The 23,910-nt window shown below is 44.4% G+C and overlaps 1 protein-coding gene across 1 annotated transcript in view; it reads left to right on the top strand.

Moving 5' to 3' along the window:
- Positions 1-23,910, top strand: part of REC114 (REC114 meiotic recombination protein) — a 464,557-nt gene that overhangs the window by 385,100 nt on the left and 55,547 nt on the right. Inside the window, exons 4-5 of the mRNA XM_056572772.1 lie at positions 20,779-20,886; positions 20,975-21,043. Coding sequence (XP_056428747.1) covers positions 20,779-20,886; positions 20,975-21,043 — 177 coding nt within the window. The remainder of the gene's footprint in view (positions 1-20,778; positions 20,887-20,974; positions 21,044-23,910) is intronic.

Below are 23,910 nucleotides of genomic sequence, written 5' to 3'. Positions count from 1 at the left end.
TTACAAGATGACTTGGATAGACTAAGTGTCTGGGCATCCACTTGGCAAATGAGGTTCAATGTGGATACATGTAAAGTTATGCATCTTGGTACTAATAACATGCATGCGTCGTATGTCTTAGGGGGGATTAAACTGGCAGAGTCACTGGTAGAGAAGGATCTGGGTGTACCTGTAGATCACAGACTACAGAATAGCATGCAATGTCAGGCTGCTGCTTCCAAGGCCAGCAGGATATTGTCATGTATAAAAAGAGACATGGACTCGAGGGACAGGGACATAATTCTCCCTCTTTATAAAGCATTGGTACGGCCTCACCTGGAATATGATGTTCAGTTTTGGGCACCAGTCCATAAAAGGGACACTGTGTTGCTGGAAAGGGTGCAGAGACGCGCGACTAAACTAATATGGGGCATGGAACATCTTAGTTATGAGGAGCGATTAAAGGAGTTACAATTGTTTAGTCTTGAGAAGAGACATTTAAGGGGGGATATGATAAATGTATATAAGTATATAAATGGCCCATACAAAAAATATGTAGAAAAACTGTTCCAGGTTAAACCCCCCCAAAGGACGAGGGGGCACTTCCTCCGTCTGGAGAAGAAAAGGTTTAGTCTCAAGGGGCGACACGCCCTCTTTACCATAAGAACTGTGAATTTATGGAACAGTCTACCTCAGGAACTAGTCACAGCAGGAACGATTAATAAATTTAAAACAGGGTTAGATACATTCCTGGAACAAAATAACATTAATGCTTATGCAGAAATATAAAATCACATCCCTTCCTCCAATATCCCACCACACCCCTACCTTTCAATTCCCTGGTTGAACTTGATGGACGTATGTCTTTTTTCGACCATACTAGCTATGTAACTATGTAACTATACGGCTGTTCACTCACTTTAATTGAGGTGGCTTTTCATGTGTTTCCTTTTTGATACCATTTGTACAGCTTCTTACAATTTTATTTTGCTTTAGAATTGTTTGTGTGCATACATTTTTATTTATTTTTTTATCTCTACTGTAATCTGTAATAGCTACAATGTCTCTATTGGTGCATTGTGTATCCTGGCCTACCACTATCCCCAAAAATGTTCTGCCTAAAAAAAGAAATCTGGTCTAACTACAATTTCTATGCTGGAGATTGTGGGGGGTCCCATACTTATCCTCTATGCTGTAGGTAGGGGATAAGACCATATTTATTGGACAACCCCTAGAGGACAATGACCCTGATTTATCAAACTGTGTGAGAAAAAGTGGAGAGAATTTTCCACAGCAACCAATCACAGCTCAGCTAACGAGCCCTGGTAAAGGTAAACCTGAGCTGTGATTTGTTGCTATGAGAAAATCACTCCACACAATTTTATAAATCTGGGCCAATGTATTGTTGCAAATAAATGTGGATAGGTTAGAAGTTTGGGCTGAGGAGTATTCCATGTGTGGTTATGAGGTTCAACACTAATAAATGTAATGTTATACACACGGGAAGAAAAAATCCTGTCTGGGAATACTGTATGTGCTCAATGGGTAAACATTGGGTACAACTGACATGGAAAAGGACTAAAAGGTTTTATTTGACATTAGATTTAATAGTAGCAACCAGTGTTAGGCAGCTGCTGCTATAGCAAATAAAAACATGTGGTGCATCAGAAGGGACATACGACCAAATAAATTGTCAGACCACACCTGGAATACTGTGTACAGTTTGGGGCACCAGTGTACAAAACATAGTGGAGCTGGAGAGGGTTCAAAGACAGGCAACCAGTGTAATAAATGGAATGGGATGATTACAGTACCTGGAAAGATGACCTAATAAATAATTACATCAGTAATTACAAGTACATCAGGGTGCAGTACAGAGATCTCTCCCATGATCTATTTATACCCAGGACACTCTATCTATAACAAGGGGGCATCCTCTACATCTAGAGAATAAATAAAGAAAGTTTTTACACTAGCACAGATTATTTACTGTTAGATTACTGAGAATTTTTAACTCTGTGCCATTGGAAGTGGTCATGGTGAACACAATAAGGCTAGGTTTCCACATAGATTTTTTTTATGAATTTTTTTTTGGAAAACTACCAGTGCAGTTTGTGAGCCAAAGCCAGAAGTGGAACAAACAGAGAGGATAAGTATAAGTCCTTCCTTATATTTCCCAGTTCTTTTGAATACACTTCTTGCTTTGGTGCAGACATTTTTTGTTCTCCAGATCTATGCCTCCACACAAACCTAAGGGTGCATTCACACCATGTTTTAGGCATCTGGCTGCTGGATCTGGCAAGAAAATTTCAAAACAGTGTGCTGCCGTATCCCCGCGCCACATTTCATTCATTTAAATGTGCTGACCGGAGCCAGATGAGGGACTCCGTTCAGCTCACTTTTGTACCGCATCAGTTTTATCATATATATTGGGGTATGTCAGCTCAAATCATGTCCATTCAAATTAACCCCTTATGTATTCAGCCCATTTTGGCCTTAATGACTCAATTTTATTTTTACATTTTCGTTTTTTCCTCCTTGCCTTCAAAAAAATCATAACTCTCATATTTTCATCCACAGACTAGTATGAGGGCTTGTTTTTTGCACAACCAGTTGTTCGTTGTAATGCCATCACTCAATTTACCAGAAAATGTATGGCGCAATCAAAAAAATACTATTTTTGTGGGAAAATTTAAAAGAAAACCACAAATTTTGGAAGGTTTTGTTTTCACGCCGTACAATTTACGGTAAAAATGACATATGTTCTTTATTCTTTGGGTCAGTACTATTAAAATGATACCTATGATACCTTCTTTTCTTTTCTATTACTGTTGCGCGTAACCTCTTAAGGACGCAGGGCATACCTGTACACCCTGCGCCAGGTCCCGGTATATAACGCGAGGTCACGTCATACCGAGTCGGTCCCGGTGGCTAATGACAGCCAGGACCCTGGGCTAATAGCGTGCGCCACCGATCGTTGTGCCGTGTGCAATTAACCCTTTAGATGTGGCATTCAAAGTTGATCGCTTCATCTAAAATGAAAGTAAAAGCTTCCCGGCAGCTCAGTCGGGCTGATCGGGACCCATCGTGGTGAAATCGCGATGTCCCGATCAGCTACAACGTGAGCGGAGGTCCCCTTACCTGCCTCTGTCGCGTACGATCGTTGATTGATTGCTCCAAGCCTGAAATCCAGGCTTGAGCAATCGACCGCCGATTACACTGATCTTTGCCGTGTCAATAATCTGTGTATGAGATCGGTAAGTTCAGTGTAATAGCCACTAGGGGGGGGGGGGGGGGGGCTATAACACGGAAAAAACAAAAGAGTGTGAAAAAAAGTTAAGATCATTTAGCCCCTTCCCTAATAAAAGTAAGAATCACCCCCTTTCCCCATAAAAAAAACTGTGTAAATAAAAATAAAAACCATATGGTATCACCGCATGCAGAAATGTCCGAACTATAGAAATATATTGTTAATTAAATCGCTCGGCCAATGGTGTACGTGCAAAAAAATTCCAAAGTCCAAAATTGCGTATTTTTGGTCACTTTTTATATCATGAAAAAATGAATAAAAAGCAATCAAAAAGTCTGATCAATATAAAAATGGTACCAATAAAAACTTCAGATCATGGGGCAAAAAATTAGCCCTCATACCGGCCCGTATGTGGAAAAATAAAAAAGTTATAGGGGTCAGAAGATGACAATTTTAAACATATAAATTTTCCTGCATGTAGTTATGATTTTTTTTAGAAATAATACAAAATCAAACCTATATAAGGCTGGGTTCCCATTACGTTTTCCCCCATACTGGAGCGCATACTGCAGGGGAGAGCTAAAAACTTGCGCTCCCGTATGCCTTTCTATGCGCTCCCATATGTAATTCATTTCAATGAGCCGACCGCATCATTTTTGCCCCATATGCGCTTTTTTCCCGCACCTAAATCCGTGGTCGACCACCGTTTTAGGTCCGGTTGCAAAAGCGCATACGAGGCAAAAAGGAGCTGACCGGACCGAACGTTTCACTGCGGTCGGCTCATTGAAATGAATTACATACGGGAGCGCAAGTTTTTAGCTCTCCCCTGCCGTATGTGCATCCGTATGGGGGAAAATGTAATGGGAACCCAGCCCAAGTAGGGTATCATTTTAACCGTATGGACCTGCAGAATAAAGATAAGATGTCATTTTTACCGAAAAAGCACTGCGTAGAAACTGAAGCCTCCAAAAGTTACAAAATGGCAATTTTTCTTCAATTTTGTCGCACAATGAAGTTTTTTTTTCCCCTTCGTCATGGATATTTTGGTAAAATGACTAATGTCTCTGCAAAGTAGAATTGGTAGTGCAAAAAATAAGCCATCATATGGAATTTTAGGTGGGAAATTGAAAGTGTTATGATTTTTAGAATGTGATGAGGAAAAAATGAAAATGCAAAAACGGAAAAACCCTACGTTCTTAAGGGGGGTTAAAAAAAAATCACAAAGTTTTTAACCAAATTAATGTTTAACCCCTTAACATCCAAGGACGTATATTTACGTCCTTGGCCGGCTCCCGCAATATAACGTGGAGTCACGCAGGGTCACATTGATCGCTATTAACCCATTAGACGCGGCGTTCAAAGTTGAACGCCGCATCTAAAACGAAAGTGAAAGCTGCCCGGCTGCTCAGTGGGGCTGATCTGGACCACTGCCATGAAAATGCAGTGTCCCGATCAGCTGGGACAGGAGCGGAGGTCCTCTTACCTTCCTCCGGCGTGTCCCTTCGGCGATTGATTGCTCCAAGCCTGAGATGCCTTGAGCAATCGACCGCCGATAACACTGATCACTGCAGTGCTGGCAATCAGTGTGTGCAGTGTTATAGCCCCCTATGGGAGCTATAACACTGCAAAAAAAAAGTGTAAAAAAAAGGGGGAAAAAAAAAGTTAATTTCCGTGCATGTAGTTATGATTTTTTCCAGAAGTACCACAAAATCAAACCGATATAAGTAGGGTATCATTTAAATCTTATGGACCTACAGAATAAAGATCAGGTGTCATTTTTACTGAAAAATTTACTGCAAAGAAACGGAAGCCCCCAAAAGTTACAACATGGCGTTTTTCTTCAATTTCATTGCACAATTATTTTTTTTTCTGTTTCGCTGTAGATTTTTTGGTAAAATGACTGATGTCACTGCAAAGTAGAATTGGTGGCGCAAAAAATAAGCCATCATATGGATTTGTAGGTGCAAAATTGAAAGGGTTATGATTTTTAAAATGTGAGGCGGAAAAAATGAAAGGGCAAAAAACAAAAAACCCTGTGTCCTTAAGGGGTTAAAATCCTATAACTTTTTAATTTTTCCATATAAGCGGTGGTATGAGGGCTCAGTTTTTTGCAACGTGATCTGTACTTTTTATTGATACAATATTTGCATATATAAAACTTGATCCATTTTTTATCAATTTTTTGGGGCATAAAATGTTATAAAAAAAGCTGCAATTTTGGACTTTTTTTTTTTACATTCACAAAGTTCACCGTACGTATAAATAACATAATATTTTAATAGTTAGGATATTTACGCATGCGGGGAGAACATATATGTTTATTATTATTTTTATTTTTTTTACTCTTTTTGGGGGTGAAATGGGGAAAATGGGACAATTTACATTTTTATTGGGGGAGGGGATTTTTCACATTATGTTTCTTTTTTTTTTTTTCTACTTTTATTTTTACACTTTAATCCCTTAAGGACCAAGCCCATTTTGACCCTGAGGACCAGGCCAATTTTTTTTTTTGCATTTCCGTTTTTTCCTCCTCGTATTCTAAAAATCATAACTCTTTCATATTTTCATCCACAGACTAGTGTGAGGGCTTGTTTATTTCGCGACCAGTTGTCCTGCATAATGACATCACTCATTTTACAATAAAATGTATGGCGCAACCAAAAAAATACTATTTGTGTGGGGAAATTAAAAAGAGAACCGCAATTTAGCAAATTTTTATACTTTAATAGTCCTCATAGGGGACTGTTTATAGCAATCCTTTGATTGCTAACACTGTTCAGTGCTATGCATAGGACATAGCACTGATCTGTATTATTGGCCATCTTCTGCTCTGGTCTGCTTGATCTCAGACCAGAGCAGAAGACCCCGGGAGAAGGCCGGAGCCAGGTGAGGGGACCTCCGGCTGCCATGCTGGATGATCGGATTGCCTCGCCAGCGCTGCTGGCAGGGGTCCCCCATCTGCCATTCTGGATGATCGGATCTCCGCGGCCATTACCGGCGGGTCCCTGGCTGCTATCAGCAGCTGGGACCTGCCGTGCATGACCTGAGCATCTCTGATGCTCGCAGTTATGTATAGGATGTAAATGTATGTCTTGGTGCATTAAGTACCACCTCACCAGGATGTACATTTATTTATGTCCTGTATCATTATGGGGTTAATATACCACAGGTGACTCCACTCAAGGTGTAGAAACATTCCCCAGAGCTCATTTTCAAGTGTCAAAAGGATCTGAATATTTATGTCCATTTAAAATGTTACTTTTTTCATTTTAATACTTGCGGATTGATGGGTAAAACTTGAAGTATTATTTTACCACAATTATAGGAGAGGAAATTACATAATATAATCATTGCAAAGACCTTAAAGGGGTTGTGCGCTGCCCTGCAGTTCGGAGCTCCGCTCACAGCGTCCGGAAGTTCATTACTCCAAACGCTGTGTGCGGGCTCCCTTGTTCGCAGCCGCCGGGCGTGACGTCACGCCCGGCCCCTTGCGACGTCTCGCCCGCCCCCTCGTGATGTCATGTCTGCCCCCTCTACCAAAGTCTATGGGAAGGGGGCGGGCGAGACGTCGCGACATCACGCCCGGCGGTCGAGAACAGGTAAGCCCGCACACAGCGTTCGGAGTAATGAACTTCCGGACACTGTGAGCGGAGCTCCGGACTGCAGGGCAGGTCACAACCCCTTTAAAAATAAACCATGTTTGTCATTTACATGCAGTAAAAAAGTATAACATTTACTTACATCGTATGGTGCCATCTGGTGTTCAACAATGCGTATGTCCACTGTCACGATGCCGGCTGGCGGGTAGTGGATCCTCTGTGCCAGAGAGGGATTGGCGTGGACCGTGCTAGTGGATCGGTTCTAAGTCACTACTGGTTTTCACCAGAGCCCGCCGCAAAGCGGGATGGTCTTGCTGCGGCGGTAGTGACCAGGTCGTATCCACTAGCAACGGCTCAACCTCTCTGGCTGCTGAAGATAGGCGCGGTACAAGGGAGTAGACAGAAGCAAGGTCGGACGTAGCAGAAGGTCGGGGCAGGCAGCAAGGATCGTAGTCAGGGGCAACGGCAGGAGGTCTGGAACACAGGCTAGGAACATACAAGGAACGCTTTCACTGGCACAATGGCAACAAGATCCGGCAGGGAAGTGCAGGGGAAGTGAGGTGATATAGGGAAGTGCACAGGTGAAGACACTAATTGGAATCACTGCGCCAATCAGCGGCGCAGTGGCCCTTTAAATCGCAAAGACCCGGCGCGCGCGCGCCCTAGGGAGCGGGGCCGCGCGCGCCGGGACAGGACCGAGGGAGAGCGAGTCAGGTACGGGAGCCGGGGTGCGCATCGCGAGCGGGCGCTACCCGCATCGCGAATCGCATCCCGGCTGGAAGCAGAATCGCAGCGCCCCGGGTCAGTGGATCTGACCGGAGCGCTGCAGCGGAGAGAGTGTAGCGAGCGCTCCGGGGAGGAGCGGGGACCCGGAGCGCTCGGCGTAACAGTACCCCCCCCCTTGGGTCTCCCCCTCTTTTTAGGGCCTGAGAACCTGAGGAGCAGACTTTTATCTAGGATGTTGTCCTCAGGTTCCCAGGATCTCTCTTCAGGACCACAACCCTCCCAGTCCACTAGAAAAAAAGTTTTCCCTCTGACCTTTTTAGAGGCTAAGATCTCTTTGACAGAGAAGATGTCCGAGGAGCCGGAAACAGGAGTGGGAGGAACAGATTTGGGAGAAAAACGGTTGAGGATGAGTGGTTTAAGAAGAGAGACGTGAAAGGCATTAGGGATACGAAGAGAAGGAGGAAGAAGAAGTTTGTAAGAGACAGGATTAATTTGACACAAAATTTTGAAAGGACCAAGATAGCGTGGTCCCAACTTGTAGCTAGGGACACGGAAGCGGACATATTTAGCGGAGAGCCATACCTTGTCTCCAGGGGAAAAAATGGGAGGAGCTCTTCTTTTCTTATCCGCGAACCTCTTCATGCGTGATGAAGCCTGTAGGAGAGAATTTTGGGTCTCTCTCCATATAATGGAAAGGTCACGAGAAATTTCATCCACAGCGGGCAGACCAGAGGGCAAGGGGGTAGGGAGGGGGGGAAGAGGGTGACGGCCGTACACCACGAAAAATGGGGATTTGGAGGAAGATTCAGAGACTCTGAAGTTATACGAGAATTCGGCCCATGGAAGGAGATCTGCCCAGTCATCCTGGCGGGAGGAAACAAAATGTCGCAAATAATCACCCAAGACTTGGTTAATTCTTTCTACTTGTCCATTGGACTGGGGATGATATGCAGAAGAAAAATTTAATTTAATCTTGAGTTGTTTACAGAGAGCCCTCCAGAATTTAGACACGAATTGGACGCCTCTATCCGAGACGATCTGCGTAGGCAATCCGTGAAGACGAAAAATGTGTACAAAAAATTGTTTAGCCAACTGAGGCGCTGAAGGAAGACCAGGAAGAGGGATGAAATGTGCCATTTTGGAGAATCGATCAACGACCACCCAAATAACAGTGTTGCCACGGGAAGGGGGTAAATCAGTAATAAAATCCATACCAATCAGAGACCAAGGCTGTTCGGGGACAGGCAGGGGATGAAGAAAACCAGCGGGCTTCTGGCGAGGAGTCTTATCCCGGGCACAGATAGTGCAGGCTCGCACAAAGTCCACAACATCCGTCTCCAGAGTCGGCCACCAATAGAAGCGGGAGATGAGTTGCACAGATTTCTTGATGCCCACATGACCAGCGAGATGGGAGGAGTGACCCCATTTGAGGATTCCGAGGCGTTGGCGTGGAGAAACAAAGGTCTTTCCTGGAGGAGTTTGCCTGATGGAGGCTGGAGAAGTGGAGATCAGGCAGTCAGGTGGAATGATGTGTTGCGGAGAGAGTTCAACTTCTGAGGCATCCGAGGAACGAGAGAGAGCATCGGCCCTAATGTTCTTATCGGCAGGACGAAAGTGAATCTCAAAATTAAATCGGGCAAAGAACAGAGACCACCGGGCCTGGCGAGGATTCAGCCGTTGGGCAGACTGGAGGTAGGAGAGGTTCTTGTGGTCGGTGTAAATAATAACTGGAAATCTTGATCCCTCCAGCAGATGCCTCCATTCCTCAAGTGTTAATTTAATGGCTAGAAGCTCTCGATCCCCGATGGAGTAGTTCCTCTCCGCCGGAGAGAAGGTCCTAGAAAAAAAACCACAAGTGACAGCATGCCCGGAAGAATTTTTTTGTAAAAGAACAGCTCCAGCTCCCACTGAGGAGGCATCAACCTCCAATAGGAAGGGTTTGGAAGGGTCAGGTCTGGAGAGCACGGGAGCCGAAGAAAAGGCAGACTTGAGTCGTTTAAAGGCGTCTTCCGCTTGAGGAGGCCACGACTTGGGATCGGCATTTTTTTGGTTAAAGCCACGATAGGAGCCACAACGGTAGAAAAATGTGGAATAAATTGCCTGTAATAATTGGCGAACCCCAAAAAGCGTTGGATAGCACGGAGTCCGGAGGGGCGTGGCCAATCTAAGACGGCAGAGAGTTTGTCTGGATCCATTTGTAGTCCCTGGCCAGAGACCAAATATCCTAGAAAAGGAAGAGATTGGCATTCAAACAGACATTTCTCAATTTTGGCATAGAGTTGATTGTCACGAAGTCTCTGAAGAACCATACGGACATGCTGGCGGTGTTCTTCTAGATTGGCAGAAAAAATTAGGATATCGTCCAGATATACAACAACACAGGAGTATAGCAGATCACGAAAAATTTCATTGACAAAGTCTTGGAAGACAGCAGGGGCGTTGCACAGGCCAAAGGGCATGACCAGATACTCAAAGTGTCCATCTCTGGTGTTAAACGCCGTTTTCCACTCATCCCCCTCTCTGATGCGGATGAGGTTATAGGCGCCTCTTAAGTCCAATTTAGTAAAGATGTGGGCACCTTGGAGGCGATCAAAGAGTTCAGAGATGAGGGGTAGGGGGTAGCGGTTCTTAACCGTGATTTTATTAAGACCGCGGTAGTCAATGCAAGGACGTAGGGAGCCATCTTTTTTGGACACAAAGAAAAATCCAGCTCCGGCAGGAGAGGAGGATTTACGGATAAAGCCCTTTTTTAAATTTTCCTGGACATACTCAGACATGGCAAGAGTCTCTGGAGCAGAGAGAGGATAAATTCTGCCCCGGGGTGGAGTAGTACCCGGGAGGAGGTCGATAGGGCAATCATAAGGCCTGTGAGGAGGTAGAGTCTCAGCTTGTTTTTTGCAGAAAACATCCGCGAAGTCCATATAGGCCTTAGGGAGACCGGTTACTGAGGGAACCACAGAGTCACGGCAAGGGTTACTGGGAACCGGTCTTAGACAGTCCTTGGAACAAGAGGGCCCCCAACTCTTGATCTCCCCAGTGGACCAATCCAGGGTTGGGGAATGAAGTTGAAGCCAGGGAAGTCCAAGGAGAATTTCCGAGGTGCAATTGGGGAGGACCAAAAGTTCAATCCTCTCGTGATGAGATCCGATGCTCATTAGAAGGGGCTCCGTGCGGAAGCGTATGGTACAGTCCAATCTTTCATTGTTTACACAATTGATGTAAAGGGGTCTGGCGAGACTGGTCACTGGGATGTTGAACCTGTTGACGAGAGAGGCCAAAATAAAATTTCCTGCAGATCCAGAGTCTAAGAAGGCCACGGTAGAGAAGGAGAAGGCAGAGGCAGACATCCGCACAGGCACAGTAAGACGTGGAGAAGCAGAGTAGACATCAAGGACTGTCTCACCTTTGTGCGGAGTCAGCGTACGTCTTTCCAGGCGGGGAGGACGGATAGGACAATCCCTCAGGAAGTGTTCGGTACTAGCACAGTACAGGCAGAGGTTCTCCATGCGGCGTCGTGTCCTCTCTTGAGGTGTCAGGCGAGACCGGTCGACCTGCATAGCCTCCACGGCGGGAGGCACAGGAACAGATTGCAGGGGACCAGAGGAGAGAGGAGCCGAGGAGAAGAAACGCCTCGTGCGAACAGAGTCCATATCTTGGCGGAGCTCCTGACGCCTTTCGGAAAAACGCATGTCAATGCGAGTGGCTAGGTGAATAAGTTCATGTAGATTAGCAGGAATTTCTCGTGCGGCCAGAACATCTTTAATGTTGCTGGATAGGCCTTTTTTAAAGGTCGCGCAGAGGGCCTCATTATTCCAGGACAATTCTGAAGCAAGAGTACGGAATTGTACGGCATACTCGCCAACGGAAGAATTACCCTGGACCAGGTTCAACAGGGCAGTCTCAGCAGAAGAGGCTCGGGCAGGTTCCTCAAAGACACTTCGGATTTCCGAGAAGAAGGAGTGTACAGAGGCAGTGACGGGGTCATTGCGGTCCCAGAGCGGTGTGGCCCATGACAGGGCTTTTCCGGACAGAAGGCTGACTACGAAAGCCACCTTAGACCTTTCAGTGGGAAACAGGTCCGACATCATCTCCAGATGCAGGGAACATTGGGAAAGAAAGCCACGGCAAAACTTAGAGTCCCCATCAAATTTATCCGGCAAGGATAGGCGTAGCCCAGGAGCGGCCACTCGCTGCAGAGGAGGTGCAGGAGCAGGCGGAGGAGATGACTGCTGAAGCTGTGGTAGTAACTGTTGTAGCATAACGGTCAGTTGAGACAGCTGTTGGCCTTGTTGCGCTATCTGTTGTGACTGCTGGGCGACCACCGTGGTGAGGTCAGCGACAACTGGCAGAGGAACTTCAGCGGGATCCATGGCCGGATCTACTGTCACGATGCCGGCTGGCGGGTAGTGGATCCTCTGTGCCAGAGAGGGATTGGCGTGGACCGTGCTAGTGGATCGGTTCTAAGTCACTACTGGTTTTCACCAGAGCCCGCCGCAAAGCGGGATGGTCTTGCTGCGGCGGTAGTGACCAGGTCGTATCCACTAGCAACGGCTCAACCTCTCTGGCTGCTGAAGATAGGCGCGGTACAAGGGAGTAGACAGAAGCAAGGTCGGACGTAGCAGAAGGTCGGGGCAGGCAGCAAGGATCGTAGTCAGGGGCAACGGCAGGAGGTCTGGAACACAGGCTAGGAACATACAAGGAACGCTTTCACTGGCACAATGGCAACAAGATCCGGCAGGGAAGTGCAGGGGAAGTGAGGTGATATAGGGAAGTGCACAGGTGAAGACACTAATTGGAATCACTGCGCCAATCAGCGGCGCAGTGGCCCTTTAAATCGCAAAGACCCGGCGCGCGCGCGCCCTAGGGAGCGGGGCCGCGCGCGCCGGGACAGGACCGAGGGAGAGCGAGTCAGGTACGGGAGCCGGGGTGCGCATCGCGAGCGGGCGCTACCCGCATCGCGAATCGCATCCCGGCTGGAAGCAGAATCGCAGCGCCCCGGGTCAGTGGATCTGACCGGAGCGCTGCAGCGGAGAGAGTGTAGCGAGCGCTCCGGGGAGGAGCGGGGACCCGGAGCGCTCGGCGTAACATCCACATACCGAAATAAGTGCTGAGGGACACGCATGGGTAGTCTCTTTAACTGCAGCCACATATCCATTCAGTTTATAGTTTTATTTAATTGTTTTTGTTGTTTCTGTGCATACTGTGGATGTTACATGGTATACACTGATCAGCAATAACATTAACTACAAGGATACAAGCTATTTTTTTTTCATCAGATTGAAATTTTCCATCGACATACCTGTATGAGGACAAGCTGTACTTTTTAATACCTTTATTTTTCCATATGATGCATAGCGAAACAAAAAACAATATTAGGGTTAGAATGGAAAAAAGCTCTAGCATAATTGTTTTTATTTTATTTTATTTTTTAAAGTTCCCCATGCGATAAACACAACATGATTACAGCGATGACAAATTTAAACATTTTTTTATATTTTACTACTTCAATAAAAAAAAAAATTATAATAATAGTTACTTCTGTCAATTGTGAACATTGGATTTAGATGTTAACAAAGAAAGGGGCTGTCTCTGTTCCCTATGGGCACCCCACAGTCTGATAGCAATGTAGCGATGGTAGCCATAGCAGTTGGAGGCCTTGTTCAGACCCTGACCGATCAGATTCAGGAGAAGAGCATGTTAAGCAAGACAAACCTACATTGTAGGTCTAAGTAAGGGATTGTCTCAGTCATGTGGCTCAGCCGTGCACTTCTTTCCATGTTCATTCTAGCAGTCGGTCAGGATCTAAACACTCAGAGCCCAACTGATCAAAACTTTTGGCATGTCTCTAGGACAGTGTTTTCCAAGCGTAGTCCACAAGTACCCCCAAACAGGTCATGTTTTTTGGTTTTCTTAGTCTTTCATAGGTGATATAATTGTGGTGATAACTGATGCAGTGACCATAATTATATCCCATGTGAAGGAAAACACTGCACTAGGACATGTCAAAAGTGGTTTAAAGTGGCAGGTACACTTTAAAATAGCACATATTTACCTCCCTCATTCCCCTGCTGTCAGACCTTCTGGTCCTTGCTGTGCTCCTTCTCTGCCAGATTCTTATGACTTCCCCCTCCCTGCTCAATCAATCACAAAGTTGAGTGGGGAGCAGGACATCCTCAGAATCTGGCAAAATGGGAGTGCAAAGTTTCCTATTTGCCTGGAAACACTTTTATCTTTCTTTCGGAAATTCATGGAATTACACATTTTAACTTAGTAATGGCACTTTATTATATGGGCTGAAAGCGAGTACAGTATATTTAATTTTCTACATACTCTTGATAGAAGAAAATAAACACAGCACTCACCAGGTGGATATTCAAAGATGCATCTTCTTTATTGAATAAAATACAGTGGCATGCACAGGCAGGGAGTAGGTGAACTGGCGTGCAGGGGGGAAGGAGAGAGGCGACGGACCGTTGCGCACACGTAGCGCTTCGTCAGGCCATACGTCATGCCTCAAGTGGGAGTGTCTCTATGGTAACAGGTAAACACGTCACAACAAATGTATACACAGAGATGACACTTAACATTAAAACCCGTGACCTACTATGTAAGTGGGCAACAGGGGTTATGTAGCAATCTTAGGGAGTAATAAATACTCCCATTTCGTTGCACTCGTTTAAACCGAGCTGACCTAATGCTTCTGTGCGGAGTAATGTACTACCTGACCTGGACTGTGTAGCCACCTAGTTTAAAGTGATTACATTTGGCATTGTATTTGCAAAAGGAGCACTATCTGCAGGCAAAATTTCCCATAGGGCAGCTGTCTGTTAGCCAATTGAATTTCCTAGTTTTATTTTTCCTTTTATGTTTTTTTATGAAATCTTGAATTGTTGTATTTTTTTTTATATGTAACAATTGGTGGATCACAGGTAAATTTCTTTAAAGGAGTATGCTTTTTATTTTTTTTTTTATTAACCATCAGTGCCCGGGCTGCAAAATGAAACAAAACAAACTTTAACTCACCTGCCTACGTTCCCCCGTTGCTCTGCTGTTGGTGTCCCGTTCTCCAGTCCCTGTCTTCTTCCTCTTCCTGCAGGTCAGTGAGTAACACTGCTCTCAGCTTATCACCGGCTGCAGCAATGTCCCGCTGCAGCTGGTGATATGCTGACAGCAGCGTGACTCACTGACCAACAGGAAGTGTAAGGAGACAGGGACCTGAGAACGGGACACCAACATTGGAGCAACGGGGGAACGTAGGCTGGTGAGTTAAAGTTTGTTTTGATTCATTTTGCAGCCCTGGCACGGAGGGTTAATAAAAAAAAGCGCCATAGTACTCCTTTAAGTCATCATCTTGTTGGAGCATGTACCAGTGGGAAGAGTGTTCATAGGTGTGTTTTTGAATGGAAAAAACTATTCTGTTCTTTTTATCTTTATGTTTTTTTTGTTAACAAGGTTTGTCTAGAGACACTGTCTATTCTGTTTCTGGTGCTATTCAAAACACTTGCTGGATAGCCTTGTTGTGTGAGACGAAGTTCAAGTTTGTCGGCCTGTTTCTGGAAATTGTGGGGATCATTATTAATTCTTTTTAGGTGGACTAATTGGCTGAAGGGAATATGTATGATTCGGATGTGAGGAGTCGTAGTGTAATATGGAGTTTTTGGAGGTGGGTTTGCGGTAACCTGAGGTGACTAAAGAATCATTCACAATTTCTATTTTTATGTCCAAGAACTCCAGAGAATCATCACAAAAGGTGGATGTAAAAGTCATATTTACATCATTCACCTTATTTAAATAACGAACAAAAGATGAAAAATCCTTTTTCATTCCATCCCAGACAACAAAGATGACGTCCACGAAACGGAGGAAGTTTTTAATGAATATGGCAAAAGGGTTATTGATGGAAAATATGTATTTTCTCTCAAACATTGCTAGGAACAGGTTAGTGAACGAGCACGAGACGGGTGTCCCCATAGCCGTGCCTGTTCGCTGCCTGCACCATTGGTCCTCGTACTGAAAAGCATTGTTATGCAAAATGAGGGCCAAAGAATCAGCCACAAAATTGGTGAATTCAGGAAACTTGTCGGTGCAGGTCAGGCATTTGCGGACTGCCTGTATACCTGCATCCCTTGTGTTATTGGACATTCTTGTGGGTTTTGGGTAATATGTACCACCTCTGTTTAGACGTTCAGCTATTCTTTATGTGATGATGTTTTTCTCCACATAGGAATGTAGGTGTCTATCCATCATTTTATTAGTGGGATCCTGTGGTAGTTTTTCATAAACCATCACGTTGTCGAGTTGGTTTTCCATCTTCGCATCGTGCTCGGATTTTCGCCATACCACTACTCCTGCCCCCTTATCAGCTTTTGTGATGCCTGTATCTCCGTTCTGAACAAGGACATACAATTTAGCCTCAATTAACCTTTGATTACTTGTCCTTTGAAGAAGACTTTTCTAGGGCCATTCGTAAAATCAGCATAACATTTTTTTTGCCAACCACTCTAATAAAAATGTCTCACATTTGCAGCAAAAAGAGGGAGAAATCCCCTGTTTTATTTGACCATTGGGGTTCATGGTAACTAATGAGGCAGATACACAAGATGAATCTGTTATACGAACGCTGACAGAATTGGAAGGGGAAATCTGTAATGAAGATGACATGATGGATGGGAATACATTTCTCACAGGAGGTAATCCCTCCAGTTTTAATCCTCTGTTTTCCCCTGGGAGTGCTATCGATCTGTTTTACAGATCAGTGTGTAAGGATGTTAAAGCCTTCATCTATCCCACAGCAGCTGCCAACAACCCCCTAAGGAAAAAATGGCTTTAAAGGGTTACCCCGCTCCCCAGTGTCCAGAACTCAATGTTCTGAACGCTGGGTGCAGGCTTCCGTGTTCACGCCTGCCCCCTCGTGACGTCACGTCCCACCTCTTCAATTCAAGTCTATGAGAGCCCTCTTCCCATAGACTTTCATTGAGGGGGCGGGGCGTGAAGTCATGAGGGGGTGGGCGTGAACATGGAAGCCTGCACCCAGCGTTCGGAACATTGAGTTCCGGATACTGGGGAGTGGAGTAACCCTTTAAAATGACTAGCAGAGCAAAATTATGTTGTAATATAAAAAGCTCATAAGGGGGGAAGAGTAGTCAGGGGTGTGGAAATTTTTTTGAAAAACTACTTGTCCAAGGGACTGAAATGGAGCAGAATCTACTTGTCCCTCATAACAATCCACTTGTCCTGGTACAAAATAATTGTAACCCAAATAGTATGTAAATAATTAAGTATGTATCCCATTAGGTGGATAGGGTCCCTAATAAGTAAGTCCGCCCCATTAAAGGAATACTGCAGTGCAAAATAACTCATCCTGACCACTAGGAAACCCCTCCCCCCCAAGCCTGTAGCCACTTTGCCACCGAAAATCCTGTAAAGCCCCTATTAGGTCTCCTGTGTCTCGGATGTATGTTGAGGTGTACTTTAGTAAGGGGGCAATGAGCCAGTCAATATAGCTTGACAGATGTTCTAAGGGGGCTCCTAAGCCTGCTATAATGGAGCGGCCAGGAAGGGGGGGGGGGGAGAGACATTTTTGTGGGTTTTGGGTAATATGTACCACCTTTGTTTAGCAGGTTCTCTGGGGAGAAGACGTTCAGCTATTTTTTTCTGTGATGATGTTTTTTTTCCACATAGGAATGTAGGTGTCCCCTTAGTCTATCCATAATTTTATTAGTGGGATCCTGTGGTAGTTTTTCATAAACCATCACGTTGCTGAGTTGGTTTTCCACCTTCGCATCGTGATCTGATTTTCGCCATACCATGTGGAATTCCTATCACCCGACGCCTGGGACAAGCAGTTCTGGACGCCGGGCAGGTGATTTCTTCAGGCATTTAGCCCTGATCGGGCAAGCAGCGTTAAATGCCGAACAAAGTCACACAGGTCTGCTCACACTGTTACTGTACTTACATCTTCCTGCAGCAGTCTATAACGAGACTTCCTTGCGGGGATGCGCGTGATTGGTGACATCATCACATACGCAGCTCAGGACGTCGGGACGCTGATGTATCGTGCGGCACCTGGGATGACGTCACCTATCGCGCGCATCCCCGCAAGGAAGTCTCGTTATAGACTGCTGCAGGGAGATGTAAGTACAGTAACAGTGTGAGCAGACCTGTGTGAATTTAGAGTTAGTGAGTGAGATAAACTTGCCTAATATGAGGGCCTGCCTGATCACCAGGGGCAAAACTATATTCTTAATGGTCCAGTAACAAAAGTGACCGCCAAGCCCCTGAGCCTGCCGGAGCACACATGGGGCTGGAGTACAGGTAGCAGGGGATCAGAGAGGAGGGGAGGTTTGGTAAATAATGTGGGAGAGGAGAGGGGGGTTGGGCTGAAATATAATGACATGAGGGGCATCAGAAGGGAGGGGGGGTATAATGACACAGGGGGCATCAGAGGGGGGGAATATTATGACACAGGGGGCATCAGAGGGGGGGGCATATTATGACACAGGGGGCATCAGAGGGGGGGGGGGGATATAATGACCCTGGGGGAATCAGAGGGGGGGGGAATATAATGACCCTGGGGGCATCAAAGGGCGGGGTATAATGACACAAGGGGCATCAGAGGGGGGGAATATAATGACACAGGGGGCATCAGAGGGGGGGAATATAATGACACAGGGGGGCATCAGAGGGGGAAAATATAATGGCGCAGGGAGCATCAGAGGAGGGAAATATAATGGCGCAGGGGGCATCAGAGGGGGGGAATATAATGACACTGGGGCATCAGAGGGGGGGGGGGGAATATAATGACACAGGGGGCATCAGAGGGGGGAAATATAATGGCGCAGGGGGCATCAGAGGGGGGGGTAACATAATGGCGCAGGGGGCCCTACTTGATCCCTACCTGATAAAGGGACATACCTACCTGAAGGGGGACTACCTACTTAAAAGAATACTGTAGTGCAAAATAACTGATAAGTTATAAGTGATAGATCGCGGGGGTCTGACCGCTGGGACAACCCCCCATCTCTTGTATGAGGCCCTAGCAGACGGCATGAAGGGAATGTTCCATCCCTGCATGACACGGATGCTGAAATGCCCCCTCCATGTATCAATGGGATACATGGGGGGGGGGCTGTCAGACGCTGCGTCATGCAGGTATACAGGCAGTCCGCAAATTCCTGACCTGCACCAAAAAGTCCCCTGAATTCACTAATTTTGTGGCTGATTCTTTGGCCCTCATTTTGCATAGCAATGCTTTTCAGTTCAAGGACCAATGGTACAGGCAGCGAACTGGCACAGCTATGGGGACACCCGTCTCGTGCTCGTTTGCTAACTTGTTCCTCGCAATGTTCTTCGAGGGAAAATACATATTTTCCATCAATAACCCTTTTTGCCAAATTCATTTCTCCATTTCGTGGACGACATTTTTGTTCTATGGGACGGAACGGAGGAGGATTTTTCAGCTTTTGTTCGTTATTTAAATGAGGTGAATGATGTAAATATGACTTTTATATCTACCTTCGAAGATGATTCTCTGGAGTTTTTGGACGTAAAAATAGAAATTGTGAATGACTCTTTAGTCACCTCAGATTACCACAAACCCAACTCCAAAAACTCCATATTACACTACAACTCCTCACATCCGAATCATACAAAAAACACTATTCCCTTCAGCCAATTAGTCCGCTTAAAAAAATAATTAATAAGGATGCCAACAATTTCCAGAAGCAGGCCAACGAACTTGAACTTCATCTCACACAACAAGGCTATCCAGCAAGTGTTTTGAATAGCACCAGAAACAGAATAGACAGTGTCCCTAAACAAAGTTTATTAACAAAAAAACATAAAGATAAAAATAACAGAATAGTTTTTTCGTTCAAAAACACACCTATGAACACTTACATAAAAAAATCGATCTCTTCTCACTGGTACATGCTCCAACAAGACGATGAGAAATTTACCTGTGATCCACCAATTGTTACATGTAAAAAAATACAATTCATGATTTCATAAAAAAACACAAAAGGAAAAATAAAACTAGGAAATTCAATTGGCTAACAGACAGCCGCCCTATGGGAAATTTTGCCTGCAGATCGTGCTCTTTTTGCAAATACAATGCCAAATGTAATCACTTTAAACTAGGTGGCTACACAGTCTAGGTCAGGCACTGCCTCACTTGTAGATCTAACTACGTGGTGTACAGTTTTATATGTGACTGTGGCAGATTCTACATTGGTAAAACCATTAGACCGTTATTTGATAGAATTCGTGAACACATCAGGCCTCTTACCACAGGGGTCGGGGCAACCTGCTTTATATCCCATTTGAAGTCAATGGAAGAAATGATAGACATCATTAACTAATGATAAAAGAATGCAGGTGGATTCTCCACACTGAAGCATTAGGTCAGCTCGGTTTAAACGAGCGCAAATAAATGGGATTATTTATTACTCCCTAAGATTGCTAATAACCGCTGTCGCCCAATTACATAGTAGGTCACTGCTTTTAATGTTATTTGTCATCGCTATGTGTTTTTATATACATTTGTTGTAACGTATTTACCTGTTACCATAGAGACACATGCATGCTCAGGTTTAAGAGCACTACCACTTGAGGCATGACGTATGGCCTGACAAAGGGCTATGCGCGTGCAAAGGTTAGTCACCACTCTCCTTCCCCCCTGCACGCCAGTTCACCTACTCCCTGCCTGTGCATGCCGCTGGCTTTTATGCAATAAAGAAAATGCACCTTTGAATATCCACCGGGTGAGTGCTGTGTTTATTTCCTTCTATCAAGAGTATATTGTTCCATGCATCTATATTTCTGACATCTGCACCCCAGCTACTCATTGCGGCTGAAGCATCAATTAGTGATGAGTGGCAGGGGCGATATTCAAATTTGCGATATTTCGCAAATATATTGACGATTATTCGTCCTATGTTTGCGAAATTCACATATTCGCTATGTTCGTTCAATTTTTTTGCATGGGAAATTTGCATAAAAAATTTGCATGTGAAAAAAAAAACAATATTCGTCATTAAGTATATATAGCACTATATTCTACATATTCGCAAAATCGCAAAATACGATAATTATGATAAAAATTTGCATTCCGAATATATGTGCCCAAAACTAGCCCCAATCTCGGCTCCATGTGAATTCCTCTCCAGCTCTATCCATGAATTATCTGAGTAATATTTAATTTTCTATTTATGGCTTTTTTTGTAGGATGAGTTCCGCATGTTCAAGGTTCAGTTTGATGGCGACTCCAAGAATAAAGCCCAGGAAAACTGTGACAGCTGCTTTCAAAGGCTTCAGCATTTCCTATGTAGCCAGGTCTGCTGTCTTAAAATTTAGTAAATTTACACAATCTTGAAAGATTAGAAATGGTCCATGTTAGAACTTTGTTACAAAATTGTTTCAGAATGAATCAGTTGAAGAGTCATCTCAAAGCTTTCCAGAGCAAAGGATTACTGTGGCGCAGGTGGCACAGGTACTTTATTTTTTAATTGTAATACCTTACCTATGCCTGGGACTTCTTATCTTAGGTCTAAGAGCAAAGCACAAATGTTGCACTCATTGGTTAATTCTTCTGCATGACAACTTTGTTAGGGCATGGTCACATGGGGCACATCTGCAATGTATTTCACGGCAGTCACAGAGGGACTGTAGAGCGAGCTGCCAGCTGTGGCGGGGTAGCTCTGCTTGTAGAAATCGGCCACTATGAGCGGAAACAGAGTTACCTAGCCACAGCTGGCAATTCACTCTGCAGTCCCTCTGTGACTGCTGTTGGCGCGTCTGCAGCGTGAAATACACTGCGGATACACCCCGTGTGACCCTGCACTTTTGACTAAATATCAATGTTGTGATTTGTCATCCCATCCATTTAAATGGTACCACTAATCTTTGTCACAGGAGAAGGATACAAGCTTAAATTTTTGTGTCCGTTTCTAATCCTGTGACCTGCTACAACATCATCGTTATCTGGAGACACATTTGCTAAAAGTCTCATGTAAGTCTATGGGAAGTCTGGCCAATCCATCTCCAGATCGTGAGAGCTTCACAGCAGATCATGGGATCAGAAGTAGAAGTAAAATTTAAGTTCATATCCTGTTGAAGCTTAGAGGTATCCTTTAAGTCACATGCAGATATTTTGGTATCCTCTCTCTCTGCATAGCAATAGCAGTGTCCTCTTTTGGTAGTGCTTTTTTTTTTTTATCTTATCCTAGTAGTACAAGCAGTGCTCTTCTATCCCTCTATACTCACAGAATTGCCTGCATACACCCAGAGGGCTTTGAAGAGCCGGCCTTTTCAGAGAGCATGACAGTAATTATAGCAGGCACTTCATCTTCTAATTTCAGAAGTACCGATATCGAGACGTGCATTCTCTTCCAACCAACAGTAACAGCATTGCCCTTTAACCAATGTATTAACACTCCTACAGCCTTTCTCAAGAAGTGATCAATGTAGTCAAGAAGTGACATGTGAACAGCTTATAAACTGCTACAGGAAGCATCCTGCTTTGTATTAGTTGCTCACAGATTACCCCACAGAGCTGTAATTATCTGGAAGACCTTGGGTGCACTTTTCTGCAATGCAGGATCACAACTGCTGTGAATCATAGAGCACTGTACTATCTGTCTGTGAAACATCCAGCTGCTGAATGAAAAGAGATCTGTAAGGAAGACTAGGTCACCAGGGTTGATGAACAGATTTCATTACAATGTAAAGTCAGATGCAAGACATACAGTTGAATGCAGCTATCAAATCCCCAATACAAATTAGGTTTATTTTTTAAATTTACAAACTTTCAGTTTCTTACATAAAAACAGTTAAACAAAAACTATTTAAATAGCTCAATACAGGTAATATAACAAGGATTTTTGTCAAATTCAACACATAATTGCACTTTTAATGATTGCTTCAGTCTCATAGTTATTAACCCTCTTATGACAAGCATCTTTAGAGCGTCCTTATGACCTGCTGCAGATGTGATGCATAGCCTTGCACCTGCTTCTAGAAGGGTTCCAAAGGAATCTTACCCTATTTCTCAGACAATTGTCTACATTCCTATATTATTCTTAAGTGTGCCTTGTCGTCCAATTGTTGGTCTAAAGCTCCAGTCAGCCTCAGCAGGCTGGAGCAGCAGAGCACCAAACACACTGACCAATGCTATTATGGCATAGCATTTAACAGTGAATGCAATCAGAAGATTGCAAGTAATAGTTACCTATGGGGACTATTAAATTGTGTAAAAAAAAAAAAAAGTTAATAAATGTGAATTAACCCCTTCCCTAATAAAAGTTTGAAATGTTCCCCCTTTTCCCATTAAAAATAAAAAGTAATGTAAACAAAAACATATGTGGTACCGTCGTGTGCGCAAATGTCCGAAATATAAAAATACAATGTTAATTAAACCGTACGGTCAATGGCGTACACGTAAATAAATTCCAAAGTCCAATATTGGGTATTTTTGGTCACTTTGTATGCCCTAAAGGAATGTACAAAAAGCTATCAAAATGTCCCATCAAAACAAAATGTCCCCACAAAAAATGAGCCCTCACACATCCCTGTATTCAAAAAAATTAAGTTATAGGGGTCAGAAGATGACAATATTAAACATACTAATTTTGGTGCATATAGTTATAATTTTTTAAAGTAGTAATATAAAATAAAACCTATTTAAATTAGGTATCCTTGTAATCATATGGACCTACAGAATAAAGATAATTTTTACCAAAAAGTGCACTGCATAGAATCAGAAGCCCCCAAAAGTTACAAAATGGAGTTTTCAATTTTGCCCCACAAATGTTTTTTTTCTGTTTTCACCGTAGATTTTGTGGCGAAAGGATTGATGGTATTACAAAGTAAAATTGGTGGCGCAAAAAACAAGCCCTCATATGGGTCTGTAGGTGGAAAATTTTAAATGTTATGATTTTTAGAAGGTGAGGAGGAAAAAACGAAAGTGCAAAAATGAAAAATGGCCCAGTCCTTAAGGGGTTAAAGGGGTACTCTGGTGAAAAACTTTTTTTTTTAAATCAACTGCTGCCAGAAAGTTAACCCCTTAAGGACCAAGGACGTACAGGTACATCCTGAGTCTTTTCCCTTTCTATAACGCGGGGCCACGATGTGGCCCCGCGTCATAGCGGGTCGGGTCGGCCGGCCCGTGGCTAGTAGCGCGCAGCAGTGATCGCGGTGCAGCACGCTATTAACCCTTTAGACGCGGAGTTCAAAGTCTAAAGTGAAAGTGAAACCGTGCCGGTTAGCTCAGGGAGCTGTTCGGGATCGCCGCGGCAAAACGAACAGCTGTTAGACACGAGGATGGTCTCCTCCCTTGCCTCCTGAGATCCAGACATGAGC

This window comes from Hyla sarda, chromosome 4 (assembly GCF_029499605.1).
Source record: "Hyla sarda isolate aHylSar1 chromosome 4, aHylSar1.hap1, whole genome shotgun sequence".
Taxonomy (NCBI): Eukaryota; Metazoa; Chordata; class Amphibia; order Anura; family Hylidae; genus Hyla; species Hyla sarda.
The sequence above is the reverse complement of the archived record's forward strand: the minus strand, read 5'-3'. Positions and strand labels throughout refer to the sequence as shown.